Raw genomic sequence first — 20,300 nt, forward strand, 5'->3', positions numbered from 1 at the left:
CTTTCGGCTGACATAGGGTTCAGCTGCTCTGTTTCCTTCAGCTGCAAAATATCAGGCGAATGACCCTTCTTTCGCCGAGGCCACAGGATCAAAGTTGTCCTCTGTGTCTATGGAACTCTCTCTCTTTTCTCGTATCTGCTTCTGTGTTTTCCTTGATTGTCTGTTTATATAGCCCACCAAGGGGTTGGGAACTCAATTGTGCATGCCTTAACGACATGGTCGAATCAAAGCCCTCGTCTTGATTTCATCAAGTAAATGTAAAGCCTTTGAATTTAAATCAATAAAGAGTATCATGCTGGAGGAACAGACCAGTTTACAAACATAACCTATATCTCTGTTTGGAACTCATAAATAATATCAAGAAGTCTGTTGGAGCTGAGGCTAAAAGGAAGGCTGTAAAAGTGCTTAAACTTAACCTTCAGTGATAACAAGCTTGATGTCATACATTAGTGTTTTATGCATTAGTGTTGTTTGCCAGTTGATTTAGTAAGTCTCCAATGGTGTGTCCAGCTAGTGTCAGACTAAGTGTGGCTTGTCTTTTCCAGGTGTTTCTTGGAGCACTGTCTTTCGTTTACTTTGCCAAAGCATTGGCGGAAGGCTATCTCAAGAGCACCATCACGCAGATAGAGAGAAGATTTGATATCCCTTCTTCATTGGTGGGAGTTATTGATGGTAGTTTTGAAATTGGTAGGTATTGTAGATGCTTGGCTTTATTTTTAAATCCAAGGTCTCCTAAGCATGGCTAAATGACATCCTCATTGGCATTCTGTTCTCTTTTGGAATCCAAATCTATTTAGAAAATTTTTGCTTGCACCGAATTTGCCATGACCTTATGCTCCAGTCAAGGCAGGTTGTCCTCTCAGGGCAAACAAGAATAAGTTTCCTGCCCCAGGTGTTCACTAGAGCGAAACATGTAATGCAGAGGTCCCAAGTGGAGTGAGATTTTCCTGGAGGAGAGGGCGAGGTGCTGATGGGTATTTATAGTTAGACGTATGGGGGAAGTCTCTTTACAGAATAGTGACATATCCTGGATACCCTGTGATTCAATTTTAGAAATTTGGGAGAATCCAGATGGAGTCTACAAAAAGTTATTGCAGTAACTTAAGAAGTTAAACCATAAAAGGAATTTTCTTTCCCGTATCCTAAAAAGAAAAGGAATTCTATTAACAAGAGCACTAGATCATTGAAAACGATTAAAATTCTGCTCCCAATTTTGTCTTTGGTTCGCAATTGACTATAATTTCCCTTTTGGAACTTGAAAAGATCAAATGATTATAGTCAGTGTTTTGGAAGTACTTTAGAGAGCATAATCTCAGTTATTCTGCTCCCTAAATTGATAAACTGAAGGGCACAAAAGAGCACCCTCTGTGGTGCTTTCCATCTGTTGGGAATCAAATAGATGCATAGTAAAATTTCTAACTGCTCCAGTTCCAGTTTTACCTAATAAAATTTCAGAAGAGTGAAGGGATATCTTTCAACTGTTCATAATTTTTTAATTCATACTCAGAGTATCACAGAAAGAATCAAAAGAATTAACATAGATTTTGAGCTCTTATTTTCCAAATTCATCTTTTATTATCCTATCAGAATGAGCTTTCTAAATTCTGTGCTAAGCAAACTTTAATGTATATACAAATGACAGAACATCTTGTTAAAATGCAGGTGCCGATTCTACAAGTAAGGGAATACAATTCTGTGTTTCTAACAAGATCCCAGGTGATCCTGAGACTATTAGTCAGCGGTTGCCACTTGGCATAGCAAGTTCTAAAACATTTTACCACTTCACTCACTTGTTTAAACCCCATAGATAGGGAGGCAGATTTGGCTCAACTGATAGAGCATCCATCTGCCTACCACATGGGAGGTCCAGGGTTCAAACCCAGGGCCTCCTGACCTGTGTGGTGAGCTGGCCCACTTGCAGTGCTGTTGCATGCAAGGAGTGCTGTGCCATGCAGGAGTGTCCCCTGCATTAGGGGAACCCCATGAGCAAGGAGTGTACCCTGTAAGGAAAGCTGTCCTGCACGAAAAAAGTGCAGGCTGCCCAGGAGTGGCACCGCACACACACGGAGAACTGACACAGCAAGATGATGCGACAAAAAATAGACACAGGTTCTCGGTGCCGCTCACCAGAATGCAAGTGGACACAGAAGAACACACAGTGAATGGACACCGAGAGCAGACAATGGGAGGAGGGGAGTGAAGAAATTTTTTAAAAAAGATGTCAAAAAATAAATAATTAAATACACTCCATAGATAGACCTAGATAGCTGATTTATTTCACGGTATCTTCCCTACCTAAAGCTTGAATTGAATGAGGAGTCATGGGAAGTTAAGATAAGGGTGACAAACTGCATCATGAAAGGAAATAAGTACAAAGAGGCAACAGGTGTGGATAGAACAGAGGACTTATATGGAAATAAACACAAATGAGAAAAGTGATGCAACTCCACAGAGAGGAAAAGAAAGAAGGTGTATTGGATAGAGTACTAACTTTTTATAGGAAATGGGAAGTGAGAGAGGACACTGAATCCAAATTCATATTAATCCCTCCAGACCATTTTAAGGATAAAAATTATTTTTGGTTCAGATGCTTTAAAATGGCTGGAGGTAATCCTACTTCCATTGCAAACCTTTATTCCAAATACATCACAGGTTTGCTGTAGCTATTTACAATACATAGATTTCCAGAAAACCTAGTTTTCTGACCATAAGTCTCAATTTACTTATCCACTTGTTTCTCTCTACATTCCCTCCTTCTATAATTCTGTATTCATTCCCACCCTCCAGCTCTCAGTTCTATTTTACTGACTAGTTTCCTTTATCCTTTGAATCTCTTGGCATCATTATCTAATGCCACACTCTAGAAACTCAGCCTTTCCCCTAAGTAAAGTATTTTTTCATAAGAGAGACTTTTTCCAACAACCTACAGAAAGTCACCAAGAAAATGAAATATTCTCTATATCATGATCTACTAATGTTTTCCAGATAATAATACTTCACTTCAAATATTTCCCTATGCATTTCCTTCTAAATACTTAAAAGTTTTGCTTTTTATATTTAAGCATTTAATCAACTTGAAATAGATTTTTTTGTACCATGTAAGATAGCTAATCTCTTTATAGTTTTATAACCTATTGCTCCATCACCATATATTGCATATATACTTGGTTCAATTATTTGTAATACCTCTGTATTAGTTTTCCAGGGCTGCTATGACAAATACCATATAATGGTTTGGCTTAAACAATGAGAATATATTGTCTCAATGTTGAGGAAGCTAGAAGTCCAAAATCAAGGCCTCTATAGGCCATGTTTTATCCTAGACTTTGTAGCATTCTGGTGCTGGTTTTCTGAGTAGACAGTTTTGTGGCCTGAAACAGAAGATAGTTTTGCATCTCTATTTCCAATTATTGGCTCTTATTTTTTGTTCTTTCCTTATTGCATTGGCCTCAGTACATTGTTGAATAGAAACAGTGACAGTGGGCATCTTTTTCTCATACCTTACATTAATGGAAATATTTTTAAAATTTCACCATTAAGAAATATTTTGCTCTGTGGTTTTGATATTAATAGACACATTTAAAAATGTTAAAGCTCTCCGACAAACACAGTTTATTCAGACTTTTTCTTTTAATATAAATGAATGGTTAATTTCATTGAATGCTTTTTCTAGATCAAGATAACCATGGAACTTTTCTCCTTCCGTCAGTTAATTCAGTAATTTCATTATGAGGTTTTTATTTTTTTTATTTTTATTTTTTGGTGATTCTTTTGCAGTTCCAGAATAAACTGTATTTGGCCAAGCTGTGTTTATTTTGTACACCATTCTATTCAGTTTGCCATTTTATTTGGGATTTTTCACATCTATCTTCATAATTAAACTTGGTGTCTAATCGTCTTTTCTTGCACTGTCCTGGTCCAGTTTTGTTTTCAAAGGATTTTTGTCTTGTAAAGTATACTGATGAGTTGGGTAGCTTTCCCTCTTGTTCTGTTATCTTAAATAGTACAGAACAGAAAGGGAAGAAGAGAGGGAGTGTAAGAATGTTGGTTACTTGAAAATTTGGTAAAACCTATTTGTAAAACTCTCTGTACCTTGTCTTTTTCAGAGTTAGCAACCTTAGGCAAGGGAGAATTTTGATACCCAATTTATTTTTAAAAGATTATTTGCCAATATTTATTTTGTAAATTTCCTGAGGCCTCAGGAAGGATACCAAGTAAAAGAAATGAAACCTGTTCTCTTGATCTCATAGAAGCTGAAGAGGTGTCATCTGGTATTTAGAACACACACTCTTGGAACACAGAAACAGCCCAGTGGATGTGAATCCTTCATCGTGGAAGTGTTGGTTGGGGTGCGGGTAGGGGATATTGCATATGAATTGAAAGTCAGCTTTCACTTTAGTTGACTGTGCTGTGATACATTAACATAAGTGTAGTAATAATTATCAATATAATGTGACACAGATTTCTTCTACTAAATACTTAATTGTCAATGGGAAATCACAGCTGTAATTAAGGTTTTTAAGTATGAAAATTAAAAAGAACTTAATTCTTCCTGGAGCCATAAAGTCTTGAAGTACTGTGCAAGCTGCTTCTCTCACTATCGTTATGACTGTAGTCGAGGCTATAAAAATTACTGCTCTTCCTGCAATTGACTGAATCTGGCAATTTAACTAAACAGCAGTAAATTAAATGATTACTTACAGATGGAAGGAAATCCACTCTTGCTAGAAAATTGAAAACATCAGGAGAACTTCAAAGCAAAGCCACCCATCAGCTATCACAATCAATTGCTAAGGAATTGCTAAATTCTTACTTGGTCTAGCATTGCACTTCTTAAAAGCTAATATCCCAAATGAAAATGGGTAAGACTTTAAAGGCCCTTGAAATCTAAGGACCTAAACAGTGATTATCAAAGCATGTTCCAGGAACCATCTCTACCAACTCACTTGAACTAGCACCCAGCTTCATGGAATCAGAAACTGTTGGGAGTTGCCAAGAATCTGCATTTTTAACAATCTGCCATTTCCCCCACCATCCCCTTCCAGTAATTTTTATGCACATCAAAGCTTGAGAACATCTGTCCTAAAGCATGTTCAGTGGGTTATTGTTATCAACTAAAAAGAATCTGCTGTATGCTTCACTACAGACATTTTTAAAAGGTGTAATTTCCACCTTCAAAAAACAGTGTTTTTATAAAAGAAATTAATATATTTTGTGAAGAATTATTTCTTTCGTAAACACTTGTAGTATAGATATACACTGATGTTATTTAATTGATGTATCCATGAAGACATCGAGGTGTTTCTATTGACTCTGATCTATCTGTTAAAATATTAAAAACTTGTAAAGTGTCTTTTGTGTAAAGATTAGTTTTATAGTTTGATTTCATTTAAAGTGAGATGCAATCATGTTTATTTTACTTTGTCTACAGGAAATATTATCTATCGAGAGATTATATCATGGATTTTTCAAGAGCAATTGGGAAACTTTAATAGAAATTTTAATAGAATACTTGAATGAATGAAGAAGCAATAGCAAAGTAAAAATACTATAGTTATTTGTTCCCTTCGTTATAGTCATTTAGTTCTAGAATTATGCTGATTACCTTTTTCTAGGTGCTCTCACTTACGAGTACGTTATTCTTTCCTCCGAAGGAAATCTCTTAGTCATAACCTTTGTTAGCTACTTTGGAGCCAAACTTCACAGACCAAGACTCATTGGAGCGGGGTGCGTCATCATGGGAGCTGGAACCTTGCTCATCGCAGCGCCTCACTTCTTCATGGAGCAGTAAGTCCACAGCAGTCATCTTTGTCCTGCCTCAGCTAACAGCTGCAGTTTTCCTTTTTTTATTATTACAATTAATTACTTACATTTAAGAAAATAACACGACTTAGTAATTGCATGTCTTATTTTTATTACATCCTCTTTGAACAAAATTCCCAAATACTTTTAGAGTTTTACTTGTGACTTTTCAACCTGCAAAAAAATATTTCTTGATATAATACCATGTGACAAGAATTGCATTATATCAACAAGATTCAAAAGAAATTTTATACTAAACATGTTTTTTGTCCCTTCTTTATTTTTTTTAAATGTTACATTCAAAAAATATGAGGTCCCCATATACCCCCACCCCCCTGACCCCACTCCTCCCACATCAACAACCTCTCATCATCGTGGCACATTCATTGCATTTGGTGAATACGTTTTGGAGCACTGCTGCACCACGTGGATAATGGTTTACATTGTAGTTTACACTTTCTCCCAGTCCACCCAGTGGGCCATGGCAGGACATACAATGTCCAGCATCCGTCCCTGCAGTACCACCCAGGACAACTCCAAGTCCTAAAAATGCCCCCACATCATATCTCTTCTTCCATCTCCCTACCCTCAGCAGCTACCGTGGCCACTTTCTCCACATCGATGCTACAATTTCTTCCATTACTAATCACAATAGTTCCATAGTAGAATATCAGTATGGCCACTCTAATCCACACTCTATTCCTCCATCCTGTGGACCCTGGGATGGTTATGTCCACTCCCTCTCTATATCAAGAGGGGGCTTAGATTCCACATGGACGATGGAGATACTAAACATGTTTTGATTCAAATATTTTAACTACGCTGTGGAGGCAAAATGGATAAATATAAAGAAATTAATTAATACATCATGTGGTAAATACCAAATGGGTGTCAAATCAGATAATGAATAGATGCTGCAGATAATAAATGCCATATCATGGAATAGTGGGCTAGCAGATAATTGCTTCAGAGGTATATTATGAACTCAAATAATTTTTTGATGTCCGAAAAGTGTCTTGCAGATTCTTCTCAATCGAACTGGGATGTTTATATCCTATATCCTTAAAATCTACTCTTGGTAATTTTGTTTGTGCTTTACTTGCATATAACTTTAGTAGTTCCAATTGTTTTCACCTTTGTTACAGTATTCCATTCTCACAACAACCTGTGGTTAGGAGAACACAGTTTATCTCTTTTAAAAAAAATTTAGAGCTAAAGATCATGACTTGGAGAGTCTGGTGACTTTCTCAAGGTTCAGTGCCATGTAAACACGGCACTGACCCTAAACCAGACCTTCTAACGTCTCAGCCAGGCTCCTTTAGGCACATCCATACTAAATACCTACTGCAAATTGAGAAATAGGACACCAAGAGGTCTCGAGGCAAGAAATTTTTTTTTAGAAAATTATTTATCAAGTGATTCTTTGATTCTTGCCCACCTTAGATTATTGCGTCAACATGTTTTAGAACTGGAGAAACTTACAGTGATCTAGCCTAAACTTTTTCTGGGGTTCCTGGATAATTCATATAAGCAGAGTCAGATTTCTATCCCCTTGGCCAGTTGATAAAGGTAGGCCCAGACCTCACCCAGTGGGAGTTTTCCTACCCTTTTGGATGGTCTCCCTGGTCCCTTATTTTTAAGTGGGAGCCACCTTTGGGACTTGGGCCTGCTCTTTCCACACCTCTCTTGCCTCCTTTCCTAGGATGGAAGTTTCTTTGTGAAATTGAGGTTCCATCATATGGGGCCAGTGGCAAAGGAGAAGGCAAAGGAAGTGGGTCTGCAGGGACCTAGCCCCTGCTTGAGCCACTGCTGTGCCCTGGTATCTGCTTTATTCATCGGCCTATATGGAACCGTTTACTTGGGAGCTAAAAAAAATTCCTCCACTAAAATGAGTTTGAATCTTTGAAAGTGGTTTTAAATGAGATAAACCCTTCACTCCCACTCTGCTGTAGATCCCTAATTTTTCTTGTGACCTTGGGCATGTCACTTCACCTTTTTGGCCTTGGTTCCTGCATCTTATAGAAGCCATAAAAATAATACCTCGCTCGTAAGTTTGTTGCAAATGTTAAATACGATAATGTAGCTGTACCATTATTGTGTGTTGTTATCAATCACTTCTAGCTAACTAATTTATTTAATTTTAAGCAATGGTTTTATATTAAAGATTTTGCATTCAGAGTAAAAACTTTATTAAGTTAATGATAAATCTAAAATACTAGTACAAGAAAAATAAGAGACAGAAATGTTTCTAAGAGAAAGGTAACAGGCTAGTGCTGACAAAGGATAGCCAAGGGACAACGACTCAGTTTCTCATCTACCACCTCCTTTTGTATGTTGAAGGATATACGTATCCATTTCCCACGTGCCTAGTGACGTGCCAGGTAATAAAACACATACACACATATGTGTTCCATGATTCCTTCCTCCGTGAAACCTGAGGGATCATTACAACTAAAAAGAAGCATTACAACTTCTCAAACTTTCACAGCACCAGTTACTCATTAGGTAGATTTCCAAATGGAATTTTTGTTCCCAAAAGATGACTCCCTAGCAGAAATACCTTCGGTGTCCAACAAAACCTAAAAATATAATAATCATGGATATAAATTCCTGATGGCTTACCCAATAGACTGTGTTCAGCTTTTTTTAATGGGTGTTAGTTCATCTCATTCATATATTTAACAAACATGCACTGATCATTAATTTAGGTACTGAAGATAGAGTAGTGCTCAAAACAGAAAAAAATCTCTGCCCTCATGGATCTCATGATAAATGATGATAAGTGCTATGAAAAAGCATGTACTAGCAAGGGTATGAGTATGTGTGTGGATTTGCCATTTAAAGTAGGGTAGGTGGCGGACTTGGCCCAGTGGTTAGGGCATCCATCTACCACATGGGAGGTCCATGGTTCAAACCCCGGGCCTCCTTGACCCATGTGGAGCTGGCCCATGTGCAGTGCTGATGCACGCAAGGAGTGCCCTGCCACACAGGGGTGTCCCCCGCGTAAGGGAGCCCCACACACAAGGAGTGCATCCCATAAGGAGAGCTGCCCAGCACGAAAGGAAGTGCAGCCTGCCCAAGAATGGCGCTGCACACAGGGAGAGCTGACACAACAAGATGATGCAACAAAAAGAGACGCAGATTCCAGTGCTGCTGACAACAACAGAAGGGACAAAGAAGACGCAGCAAATGGACACAGAGAACAGACAGCCAGGGTTGGGGAGAGAAATAAATAAATAAATAAATCTTTAAAAAAAAATAAAATAAAAAAGTAGAGTAGTCAAGGAAGGATTCACTGAGAGGATGGAATTTGGGAAAAGAGATGAAGCATAAAGTCAGGCAGGTGTCTGGGGAAGAGGCTAATGAACAGTGAACACTCATTCCTGCATCAGAAGAGAGCCTGACATGTGGACAAACAGCGAGGAAGCCCGTGTGGCTAAAGTGGAATGAGCAAGGAGAAAGCATGAGACCAAATCCAGAAAGTAAAAGGCGTGAGAAAAGATGCCAAGCTTTCCCCCAAACCTTGATGAACATTTAAATCACCTAGGAACTTGGTAAAAGGCAGATTTAGGTTCCTTAGCTCTGGAGCAGGCTACAGACCACCCTTGGAGTAGTAAGGTTGTTAACAACTCCAAGACTTGCACTTCTTCTCTGAATGAGAAGGGAGGTCAGTAGAGGGTTTTGAGCAGAATGGCCTTGTCTGACTTATATTCTTTAAAGAATCACGCTGATAACTGCTTGGAAAATTGACCATGGTGGAGCAAGTTGGGAAGTAGGGAGACCAATTGATGAATTAGGAGGTTACCGTAGAATTTCATGCATCAGACTCAAGATTGTGTCAAAATCTGAATCCAGGTCAGAACTAAAGCACCTGATTTAAAAACTTATGTACCCCTGGCTCCCTGTTTAATTACTTCTTTGTCTTCTTTTCCAACAGTACCTAAACAGCCACTCAATATTCATAGCCTTCATTTTACAGCTAAGAGAATTGAAAACTTAAAAAGTTTTCATTGTTTTTTTCCTGAGTGTCCTAGAGAGTAATTAGTGACAACGGTGGCACTTAACGTAAAATTCCATTTATTCAAAATCTAAATAATGATTATGCTTTTAACAGTTAACTATGGATAGATTGAATCAAGAAAGCTCAAACAATTAAAAATTCTCAAAACACTGCGTAATCACTATTAACCATCCCTTTGATAACTATGAGGCAACACAATACCCTGTGGTAACTCCATGATTATTAAGGAAGGAAAAATATCTAGCCCATGATTTCATGCAAAATATACTCCTACATAGCTAATAATTTGAAAAATAGTTATTACATTTTTAACCCATTTGGTCAGGGCACTATTTGATACCTTCATGAAAGCTCTTCCCATAAACATTCACATATAAACACGCACGCAAAAATGTTCTTGCTTTGCAATGAGTTCCTGGACCCAGCGAAGCCTCAATTAGGGAACACTGATAGAGGTAGCCCATTTATCAAATGTCATTTGAGTAACCCAAAACATCTTTTCCTTACCATGTTGAAGACCCGGTTCTTACGTTATTTCAAATACATTTCTATGATGATTAGCCTTTAGTTACATAGTTAGTGCCCAAGCACATTGAAAATTGAGATGATGATGTGATGGCCTTACCTCTTTCCTGGAGGATGTTCCATTTGTACCTTCATGAAGGATACTGGAGTGTAAGTATGGAGCTGGGGGATTGTAGACAGAATCACCTCAATCTCACCAGTAAGCTTTGTTTCTTCAACCCAACTTCCAACATAATCTTATAGAGAGGGAAAGGGTAGAATTAGAAATGATGCCTTGGAGCCAGATTGATGAACTAAAAGAAAAGTCAGGATACAGTCTGGAGGAAGAGTTGATAAAGCCTAAGCATCACTGTGCATTCTCCAGCAATAGCCTTGCTGTAGTTCTACTGAATTTACAACTCTAAATGCAGTGTGCTAAGGGCCATAATTTAAACTATTTCTTTTCCTTTGTCTCAGACATAATCATGGTTTTATCATGTGTTGGATACTTTTTTATCAAGGAGGTAGATGATTGATTATTTTATATTAAAATGAACCTCTATAAATAATTCTTACTTTTATTTTCTTTCACTGCACTGGGTAATGGACCTGTCAGTTGTGGTGTAAGACCTATGAACCAGATCTTCTGGCTGCCACTTCAGCAAACTTGGTTGTTGAATACGTTTTTGTTTTTATGTCCAATTCAGGGATAGCCAAACAGATACTGTAATGTAATGTGCAGCATAAATATAATATTTTTAGCATTGAATACACTTAATATTTTAGTCAATGAGACATATTAAAGAAAGCTTTCTTTTTATATAGGTACAAATATGAGAGGTATTCTCCTTTCTCCAATTCCACTCTGAGTATCTCTCCATGTCTCCTGGAGTCAAACAGTCAATTACCAATTACAGTCACAGAAAAATCACAATTCCAAATAAATAATGGTAAGACGATGTATACTTTACTTTCTTTGACTAAGCAACATTTTCTTAGACTATGTGCTTCAGTATGGAAAAATTCTATCTACAAGTTTTCTCTCTCAAATTTTTACTACTTAAATTGAAATACTATTACAGTGCCATAAAAATTCCTAGTACATAAGGTAATATATGATGAGACCCTAAGAATAATCACAATCAAATTTAATGGAAAAAAGAGCATTAATCATAGTGATTTGGGAAAAGTATCCAGTGGTTCCAAAAATGGCAAGCCTTGAAAATAGGGTAAAATTAGGCTAGATCCCAGTCCCTTACTCAGATAGGAAAGAAATATTATTTTTCCCATAGCTGTTTAATTTCTGTTTGGCCCCTTTCCACCAGAATGGCAAAAACTTAATCTCAAACAATTTGTCCCAACTCTCATTACTTTCCCAGAGGTCGCTTACATTCCAGGAAGCTTACGTAATAGCAAGGGGAGTGGGGACATAGTGGGGGGAGGGCTCTTGGTGTTATCAGTCCCCATCAACTTAGATGTCTAAAAGCCTTCTGGCGACAGTGCTTGGTCACATATTTAACATGTAGTCATCTTACGCCCATCTTCCCATCCTCTTAATACAGCCTCCGTCTCTGATCTTGGAAACATGAAAATAATTCCACAATCCATAACAAGCTGGGATGCAGGGAATTTTGCCAGAATGTCTAGAATTATGTACGGCTGACACATATCGTATAGCAAAATACTGTGTCTGAGCCAGTCCTGGGAACATGGGAATCATCTCGTCTGCATCAAGTTAAACATGCAAAACCCTGTGAGGAGCCAAGGGCAATGACGCTTAGCTGTCCTGTGCAGCCATTTCCTCTCTGAGGACTGACTACCTCCCTGGACTCTAACCTGGTCAACATGGGAGTCCTAGTTTATGGAATCCAAAAATCAATCTGCAGGTGTTTGCCATGTCTCTAGGACTCTGAACAGGCAGAGACTGCAGCCCCTCTGCCCACAGCCCTGCAGCGTCCTTATACTCAACACCCTTTCCCTTTATTCTTACTCCGTATTCCAGAGAATGATATAATATAGGCAGTGTGAAGCCTTTCCTTTATATACTTCCTACCCATCCAAATATTTGATCTAAACCATAAGACTTTTTCATTTCCCTAAACTCCTCATGTACCCTTTCTGTTGAGATGTCTTTCCCCTGGCCAAGGAGTATGGACGGGCTGAATGTTTGAATGAAGGGAGGGGTCAAAGGATTAAAAGGAATTAGAAAATGTGGGGGAGGGGGAAGGGAAGATATAAAAATATAAAAGCTTTATCCTTTCCTACTACATAAATGAAGAAAAGCATGCCAGGAGAAGAAGAGAGCAGGAAAGAAGGTTATAGATATATTCAGTAGGACATATATAAGTCAGTGGGCTAGAGTAAAAATCTCATTAGGTAGGAATATAACGAGCAGTAAATTTAATTTAGGTCTAGATAAAGGCGCAAGGAGTGAACTGAAGACCTCAAACTTTTTTCCCTATATAATATGTAGTCATTGAAGATGTTTTATATTTGATAATCAGGGAAGAGACATGATGTGAATGATGGTACAACCCGTTAGGAAATATTTAAGCCTTTAATGCAAAAAAGAAAAACATAGGATCTAAAGGCAGGGAATTTAAAATGATTTAATGTAAAAGGACAGTTTATTAAGATAGATACAGAGCATCAGACTCGCAACCCAAATCTATTTCCTTTAGGTTAAGTTCAATCCCTAAATTCCTTTTCTTTGTAAATAGTGGACACAGGACTCTTTCTAAAGATGGTAGTGGCGATGAATATAGGACTCTTCTCAAACATGCTACACATGGAAGCCACATTTCCCTCTAGAGCAGTTCTATCCAATAGAACTTTCTGTGACAGTAGACACATCCTCCTCCATCTGTGCCATCCAATATGGTAGCCATATTGGACTGTTGAGGATTTGAAATGTGGCTAATGTAGTTGAGCAACTGAATTTTTAATGTTATTGAATTTTAATTTAAATTTAATAATCTCATGTGGCTAGTGGTTACTGTATTGGAATATAAGTTTTCTGTACTCACCTACCTCAATACTTACCTATCAACCAGCCTCTTAGAATCATACAAATACTAGGGCTGAAATTAACATTAGAGCCAGTTTCTGGAAGAGGAATTTACATCATATTTTTAGAGGAATAGAAACTCAGAGAAGACATGACAAATCCCTGGTCACATGGCCATATTTCTAGAAGAGGCAGAAGGACTAACACCACTGTGATGCCTTAGTAATATTTTCCATTACACAGCCTGATTCACCTGCCCAAAGGTGTCCATCCCAGTTCTTCACATGCCCATACTTTACCTTCAAAAATTACTTTAAGGGTTATTATAGGTTAAAATAATTCCTACCTCAAAGGATCGTTGGAAGGATTCACTCAAATAATGCCTAAAACCCCTTAGTCTAATGCCTGGCACAGAGGGAATATTCAGAAGTGGCGATTGCTGGAGCTCATTAATGGTATCACTTTTATTAAAACGACTACTTTTGTTGAAGATGTATTTCATTTATGATGTGGAAATAATTATCCTACTTTGCATGATCATATTAAGACAGGATTTTTGTGAAAGCATTTAAAATTGATAACTTTGGATTTTACTCTAGAAATACTGTAGAAGTTTCTTGTTATTGGGAACAGTTCTACTGCTAAAGCATATAGTATTTAAAATTCTGTATGACTGTTTCCAGAGCCCAAAAACATGGATACTCACTATCAACCAAATGTAACAGTAGGCAGTACTCTCCAATGTTGGAGCATCAACCACATAAAATATTGACTTTCAGATGGAACTGAGCCAGCAATATAATTTTTTGTCTCTCTGCTGAAAAGCAGAAAAGTTTAAAAACCAAGACAAGAAAAGCCTTTGTTCAAAATTGTTTGTTATATCCCACACAGGATATTGAAAGTTGTTGGAGTGAAGGAATCCAAAGAGCTTGATGTAGGTATGAAATAAAAAGAGGAGAAAGAATGTGAAGTAAAAGGAAGGAGAACAAGAATTGATAGCGAGAGCCTTGGTCAAAGTCCCCAGGACATTGACTCTGCCTAAAATAGCAAAGTGACTGTTTATTTTCCTATCTTGCCCGCACTGCTATTGTATTACATTGTGTCTATTACAAATTTCACTTCGGTACTCTAATCCAATTTTAGGACAAATTGTAGAAATCCAGAATAAATATTTAACTTTGATAAGTGATCTAATTTCAATCGCCTTGTTTGCTTTGCTTTTAAGAATGTGAACTGGATGCCAGCTCCTCCATGTGGGTCTATGTTTTCCTGGGGAATCTTCTACGTGGAATAGGAGAAACCCCCATTCAGCCGCTCGGCATCGCCTACCTTGATGATTTTGCCAATGAAGACAACGCAGCTTTTTATATTGGTAATTTGCATCTCACTCCTCTTCTGGGAAGCAGGGTACCTGGCTTTCTCAATTTAATTCTAACATGGGTGTGGAAGGTTTTAAACTTAATTTCCAGCTCCTTTTTCAGCTTACACCTTTCTAAATTATATACTTAGCTTTTGAATGATAAAGAAACATCAGTTAGAGAGACCTGTGGCATTTGGGAAAGAACACTGGATTACAAGAAAACTGGGCAATAACTGTGAGCTCAGCTACACAGATATGTGATTTTGCAAAAGTATCTTCTTCTCCATGGAATTCGGGTTTCAGAGGTTCTTTTTATTGGGATAATTTTGCTGCTAAAGCATTTAGGTTTTAAATTTTTGTACAGATTTGTTTCCAGAGCTCTAAAACTGGTTTCCACTTTACAAGCCCTGATTATTTAAAGCATCTTTTTCCTATGAGGGGGAGATAATGAGGCATTTAGGTTTCTCAACAGCAGTTTAATAGTTAAAAAAAAAAAAAAAAAAAGAAAGGACAGAAGCAAGGCCTGAGGCTTTCCTATCTCTGGAACAGGTCCCAGAGGTGGACCAGCTACTAAGACCACACTCAAAAACACACACATGCACACAACAACCAAAATCATGTAGCAACGGCAACCTCCAAGGTCAGGTACATCTAAGCAGCATTTGAGCGCCTCATGTCCTAGAATTAAGCTAGATACCAGGGACACAGGATGACTAAGACCTGTTCTCTGTCTCCCACATCATTATTGATTTCTCAGGGACAACAGGGCAAGAATTAAATTAATTGAGGGTCACTGCATTGTTCTGCCCTGGGTATGCACTGCAGAATTCTGGAGTGCTCTGGGTGAAGCCCAGCAGGCTGTTCAGGACAGGGTCCTTGCTCCAATGGAAAACTGCACTAGAAATCGGGAAGTGGAACTAGAGCCTGAGCTCCGTCATCTGCACAAGGCAGTGACTCTGGGACGGAAGGGCAGATAGCAGACACAAGAAGCACGGCGGTACTAGATGTTGCCCTTCTTCTCTAGAAGCCCGGGTCCTCTTCTCTTTGCCCGGTCTTCAGTTCTGAAAAGGATCTGATATCTGTTAAGTTAGATCATTTAAACTAGCCTGTCCTCTCTCAGGAATGCGTGAATGGCAAACTCTGCAGTGAAATGAAAGACAGATGGGAGATACTTCTCACAGAGTAAAGCTCCCTTGCTGGTTACTAGACATGATGTGATTCAGGCATAGCTCCACTCCCTGTTTTGTTTTGTTTTTTTATTCATTTTTTAAAAAATATTACATTCAAAAAATACGCAGTCCCATTCAACCCCACCGCCCCCACCCCCCACTCCCCCCACAGCAACACTCTCTCCCATCATCATGACACATCCGTTGCATTTGGTAAGTACATCTCTGGGCATCGCTGCACCTCATAGTTAATGGTCCACATCATAGCCCACACTCTCCCACGTTCCATCCAGTGGGACCTGGGGGATCTACAGTGTCTCATAATTGTCCGTGAAGCACCACCCAGTACAACTCCACGTCCCCAAAACGCCTCCACATCTCATCTCTTCCTCCCATTCCCCACACCCAGCAGCCACCATGGCCACCCTTCCCACACCAATGCCGCATTTTCTCTGTGGGCATTGGATTGGTTGTGTCCATTTTAAGGCTGCCGCTGGCCGGTTGGTTGCAAGTGTTCCAGAAAGCTCCTTATCCTGCCCCCGCAAAGTCGAGCCTTTTTGCTGGCTGCACCCAGGACTCTGCATAAGTCCTGCTCTTACCAACGGCCCCACAGAAGCTCTCAGTGAATGAATGCACTTTCTCACTAATGTGGAAGGAATCAATCTGAATGTCAAAATAAATCTTCCCCTTAACCATAAAAAGTCTTTGTCAGTATAATTCTTATTTTTATCATTGGGGAATCTAATCCTAGGGAGCATAGTTTTCTTCTTCAGAGTCTTGGAGTTATTTTCTTGCTAAGAAGTGATTAATACCTTAAAGGTGTTCATTTTTCTCCAAAAGCAGAGAAGGATTTATTTCCTAATTCACTGAGGTAAAAAAAAATTGACAAATTAAACATGCACAAATTAGGAGTTGAAATATTTTCATCTGCAAACTGAATCTCACATTTCTTGTTTAAAAATTCATTAATTTATGAAAGCAAAGAAACGGCAGCTTTTTTCTTTTCTTTGCAGGGTGTGTGCAGACGGTTGCAATTATAGGACCAATCTTTGGCTTCCTTTTGGGCTCATTATGTGCCAAATTGTATGTTGACATTGGCTTTGTGAACCTAGGTAAGGGTTGATTTTTATTTATTCATTTATTTTAGTTACTGCAGTTTCTTTAATGGAGTCAATGTGGAAAATATCAAATTGCCTTTTTAGAAAATGGCAGGATGGTAACCTTTGATAAAATGGAAATAACTCATGGAAAACTTATTGATATCATTCTCATACATTAATAAATGGAATATGGAAAATAGATGGTGTTTAGAAACAGATGACACACGGTTGGTTATTAAGGTATATCCTTTTTTACTTTTGGCTTTCCAGTTTAAATGCATTCCAGCATAGTTAAGGCTAAAAACTGGGATGACTTGTTGACTTTTGTTGGTTCCAGGTATGTCAACATTTATTTCAGTCACATCAGTCAATAATGTGTTTAGGGCTTGTCAGAAAGGCAAAGGATGGACAGTCTCCTGGCAACTAAAATTCCTTTTTAATGTAGACATTTTAATGTAAAAATGGAAGCTTATTATAGTGAGATTGGTTTTCCTTCTGAGAGATTGCTTATATAGGGAATAAACAGAGCACCTGATCTTTCCATAGCAATTAGCTTCTGCCTTTCTTGGACTGCTGTATTCCCTAGAAATAGATTACATTTATCTGTTTTTATAAGAAGTCCAATGAAGAAATTAGAAGCCAGAAAACAAGGTGCACTAAAAGCCATTTCTAGACTTACATTTTTAAATTATTGTTGTGAAACAGAGGGGAAACTCTTGCACTAGAGTGTTCTTTGTTAACCAAACTACAAGACATATTCCAAAAATTTTATTTCTTCATCAAAAAATGTATATATTTATTTTATATCTGCTCTATCCTGGGTGCTGTTCTAACCACAAAGAACAACTTCATGAAGTTTAAAATCCAGTCTTGTAGGCTGATGTAGTATAAGAGTATATAGGTGCGATGAGTGGTATAGAGGAAAATTGTTAAGGGCAAGCAATTACCATGCAATGATAAACTTGTAAAAGCCTTTCACTGAACATAATGCAGTGAGAATTAAACTTACTTGTCAAGGAACATGTGTTTATTTGTGTTCTCATGGACAGTGGGAAAGTATAGTGGTAGTTTCATAGGTTCTTATTAAGAACAAAAGCTTGGTTTCATTTTTAAAACTTTGTCAATGCTTCCATTTTAGTCAAATGGGAAATAGTGTCAAAAATAAAGCATTTATATATGATAAGATGCTGAAGTTTTATTTACATAATAAAAATCTTGCTTTAGAACTAGAATATCTCTGAAGTACTACTCATCACCACTAAACAAAAATGTTCTGCTTATTTAGTGTGATGAGAGGTCTAGACTAGATTTAGGCCAGAGAACATAGGGCATAACTCTTCTTTAAGTAAAATCTTAGAGGGAAGTTCAATTTATAAATCAGATGTAAGTGGAGATGGTGTGGAGTGGTTGGCATGAGAGATTTGGAGTCCTGATAGTCTTCCCTCATGGGTTGCATTCCTCTTGCCATGGATCTAGGTAGCCCCACCATAGAGCAGAGTTTGAAAATCCTAAGGAGAAACCAGGCTGTAACTTTCACACTCATCTTGGAAATCTCAGCTCAAAACCTAAGTTCATCATTTTCAAGTTCTGCCTTCCATCTGACATCACGACTCAATTTTGCCAAGTTCTCTGCCACTTTAAAACAAGGATCACCTTACTTCCAGTTACTACATTTCCACATTCATCATTTCCTTCCGAGGCCTCATCAGAAGCACTGTTGGCATCCCTGTTTCTACCAACAGGCTCTTGAGAGCATTCTAGGCTTTTCTATCAAGCACCTCACAATTCTTCCAGCCTCTACTCATTGCCCAGTTCCAACCAGAGCTGTTCCCACATTTTTTTTTTTTTTTTTTGGTATTTGCAAAAACAGCACCCCACTTTCCAGTACCAAAAACCGTTTTAATTCCCTGGCTGCTATAACAAGTATATGCAATGGGTTGCCTTAAACAATGGGAATTTAATGGCTCATGGTTTTGGGACTAGGAGAAATCCAAGTCAACGCGATGCTTTCTTCCAGAATCCTGCAGTTCTGGGGCTGGCTGCTGGTGATCCTTGGTCCTTGGCTTTGCAATGCACATGTGCCTTCTGGCCTCTCCGTCTCATCTGGTTGCAACCTCTGGCTCTTTTCTCTCACTGTAACCCTCCCTATAAGGCTTTCTGTAACAGGGTCAAGACCCATCCTGATCCAGTGGGACCATACCTTCACTGAAGTGACCTCGTCAAAATTTGTATTTACAAGAGTTCACACTCATAGGAATGGATTATGTTCAAGAACATGTTTTTCGGGTACATAGCTCCAAATCATCACAGGCCTCCTCCAGGATTTTTTTTTTAAAGATTTATTTATTTTATTTATTTCTTTCCCCTTCCCATCCCCTGCCCCAGTTGTCTGTTCTCTGTGTCTATTTGCTGTGTGTTCTTCTTGGTCCGCTTCTATTGTTGTCAGTGGCACCGGGAATCCGTGTTTCTTTTTGTTGCATCATCTTGCTGTGTCAGCTCTCTGTGTGTGTGGCGCCATTCCTGGGCAGGCTGCACTTTCTTTTGCGCTGGGCAGCTCTCCTTATGGGGTGCACTCCTTGTGCGTGGGGCTCCCCTATGTGGGGGACACCCCTGCATGGCACGGCACTCCTTGTGCACATCAGCACTGCGCATGGGCCAACTCCACACAGGTCAAGGAGGCCCGGGGTTTGAACCGTGGACCTCCCATGTGGTAGACGGACGCCCTAACCACTGGGCCAAGTCTGCTTCCCTCCTCCAGGATTTATATTCTATATTTCAATCCAAGGAACAATAACAAAAGCATTGTGCTCCATAAGCACCCTCTTTCCTTTAACACATAAGGTAATAATAATGTTCAGTTTAGAAAAATAATATGCATGAATTACTAGGTCTTCTTATGCTGAGACAGAGCCAGTGCTAGGATTAAAACAGAGAGAGAGAAACACATTTCACTTCATTACCTTTGCTACAGATGCTAATTAACCATCCTCTGTGTTTTTCAGACCACATAACCATTACCCCAAAGGATGCCCAGTGGGTAGGTGCCTGGTGGCTTGGCTATCTAATAGCAGGAATCATAAGTCTTCTTGCAGCTGTGCCTTTCTGGTGTTTACCAAAGACTCTCCCAAGACCCCAAAGCAGCGAGGATTCTAATTCATCCTCTGAGAAATCCAAATTTATCATGGAGGATCACCCAGTCTACCAAACACCCCATGGAGAAAGAGCTACAATAATAGACATGGCAAGAGGTAAGTCGAATTCTCCTTGATTTTGAAGAACCTTCAGTTTTTCTGTTTGGACTTTAGGTGGTCAATAAATAATACTTCTCTTTCCCTTG

At 38.7% G+C, this 20,300-nt stretch overlaps 1 protein-coding gene across 6 annotated transcripts in view; it reads left to right on the top strand.

The window, feature by feature from the left end:
• Window positions 1-20,300, top strand: part of SLCO1C1 (solute carrier organic anion transporter family member 1C1) — a 68,170-nt gene that overhangs the window by 7,237 nt on the left and 40,633 nt on the right. For 4 of the 6 annotated variants that reach the window (XM_004473229.4, XM_023583029.3, XM_058282867.2 and 1 more), the window contains exons 3-8: window positions 546-687; window positions 5,655-5,787; window positions 11,153-11,277; window positions 14,560-14,706; window positions 16,877-16,975; window positions 19,966-20,211. In XM_004473229.4, coding sequence (XP_004473286.1) covers window positions 546-687; window positions 5,655-5,787; window positions 11,153-11,277; window positions 14,560-14,706; window positions 16,877-16,975; window positions 19,966-20,211 — 892 coding nt within the window. The remainder of the gene's footprint in view (window positions 1-545; window positions 688-5,654; window positions 5,788-11,152; window positions 11,278-14,559; window positions 14,707-16,876; window positions 16,976-19,965; window positions 20,212-20,300) is intronic. The other 2 variants (XM_071210208.1, XM_071210209.1) reach the window with 1 other exon arrangement.

This window comes from Dasypus novemcinctus, chromosome 20 (genome assembly GCF_030445035.2).
Source record: "Dasypus novemcinctus isolate mDasNov1 chromosome 20, mDasNov1.1.hap2, whole genome shotgun sequence".
Classification (NCBI taxonomy): Eukaryota; Metazoa; Chordata; class Mammalia; order Cingulata; family Dasypodidae; genus Dasypus; species Dasypus novemcinctus.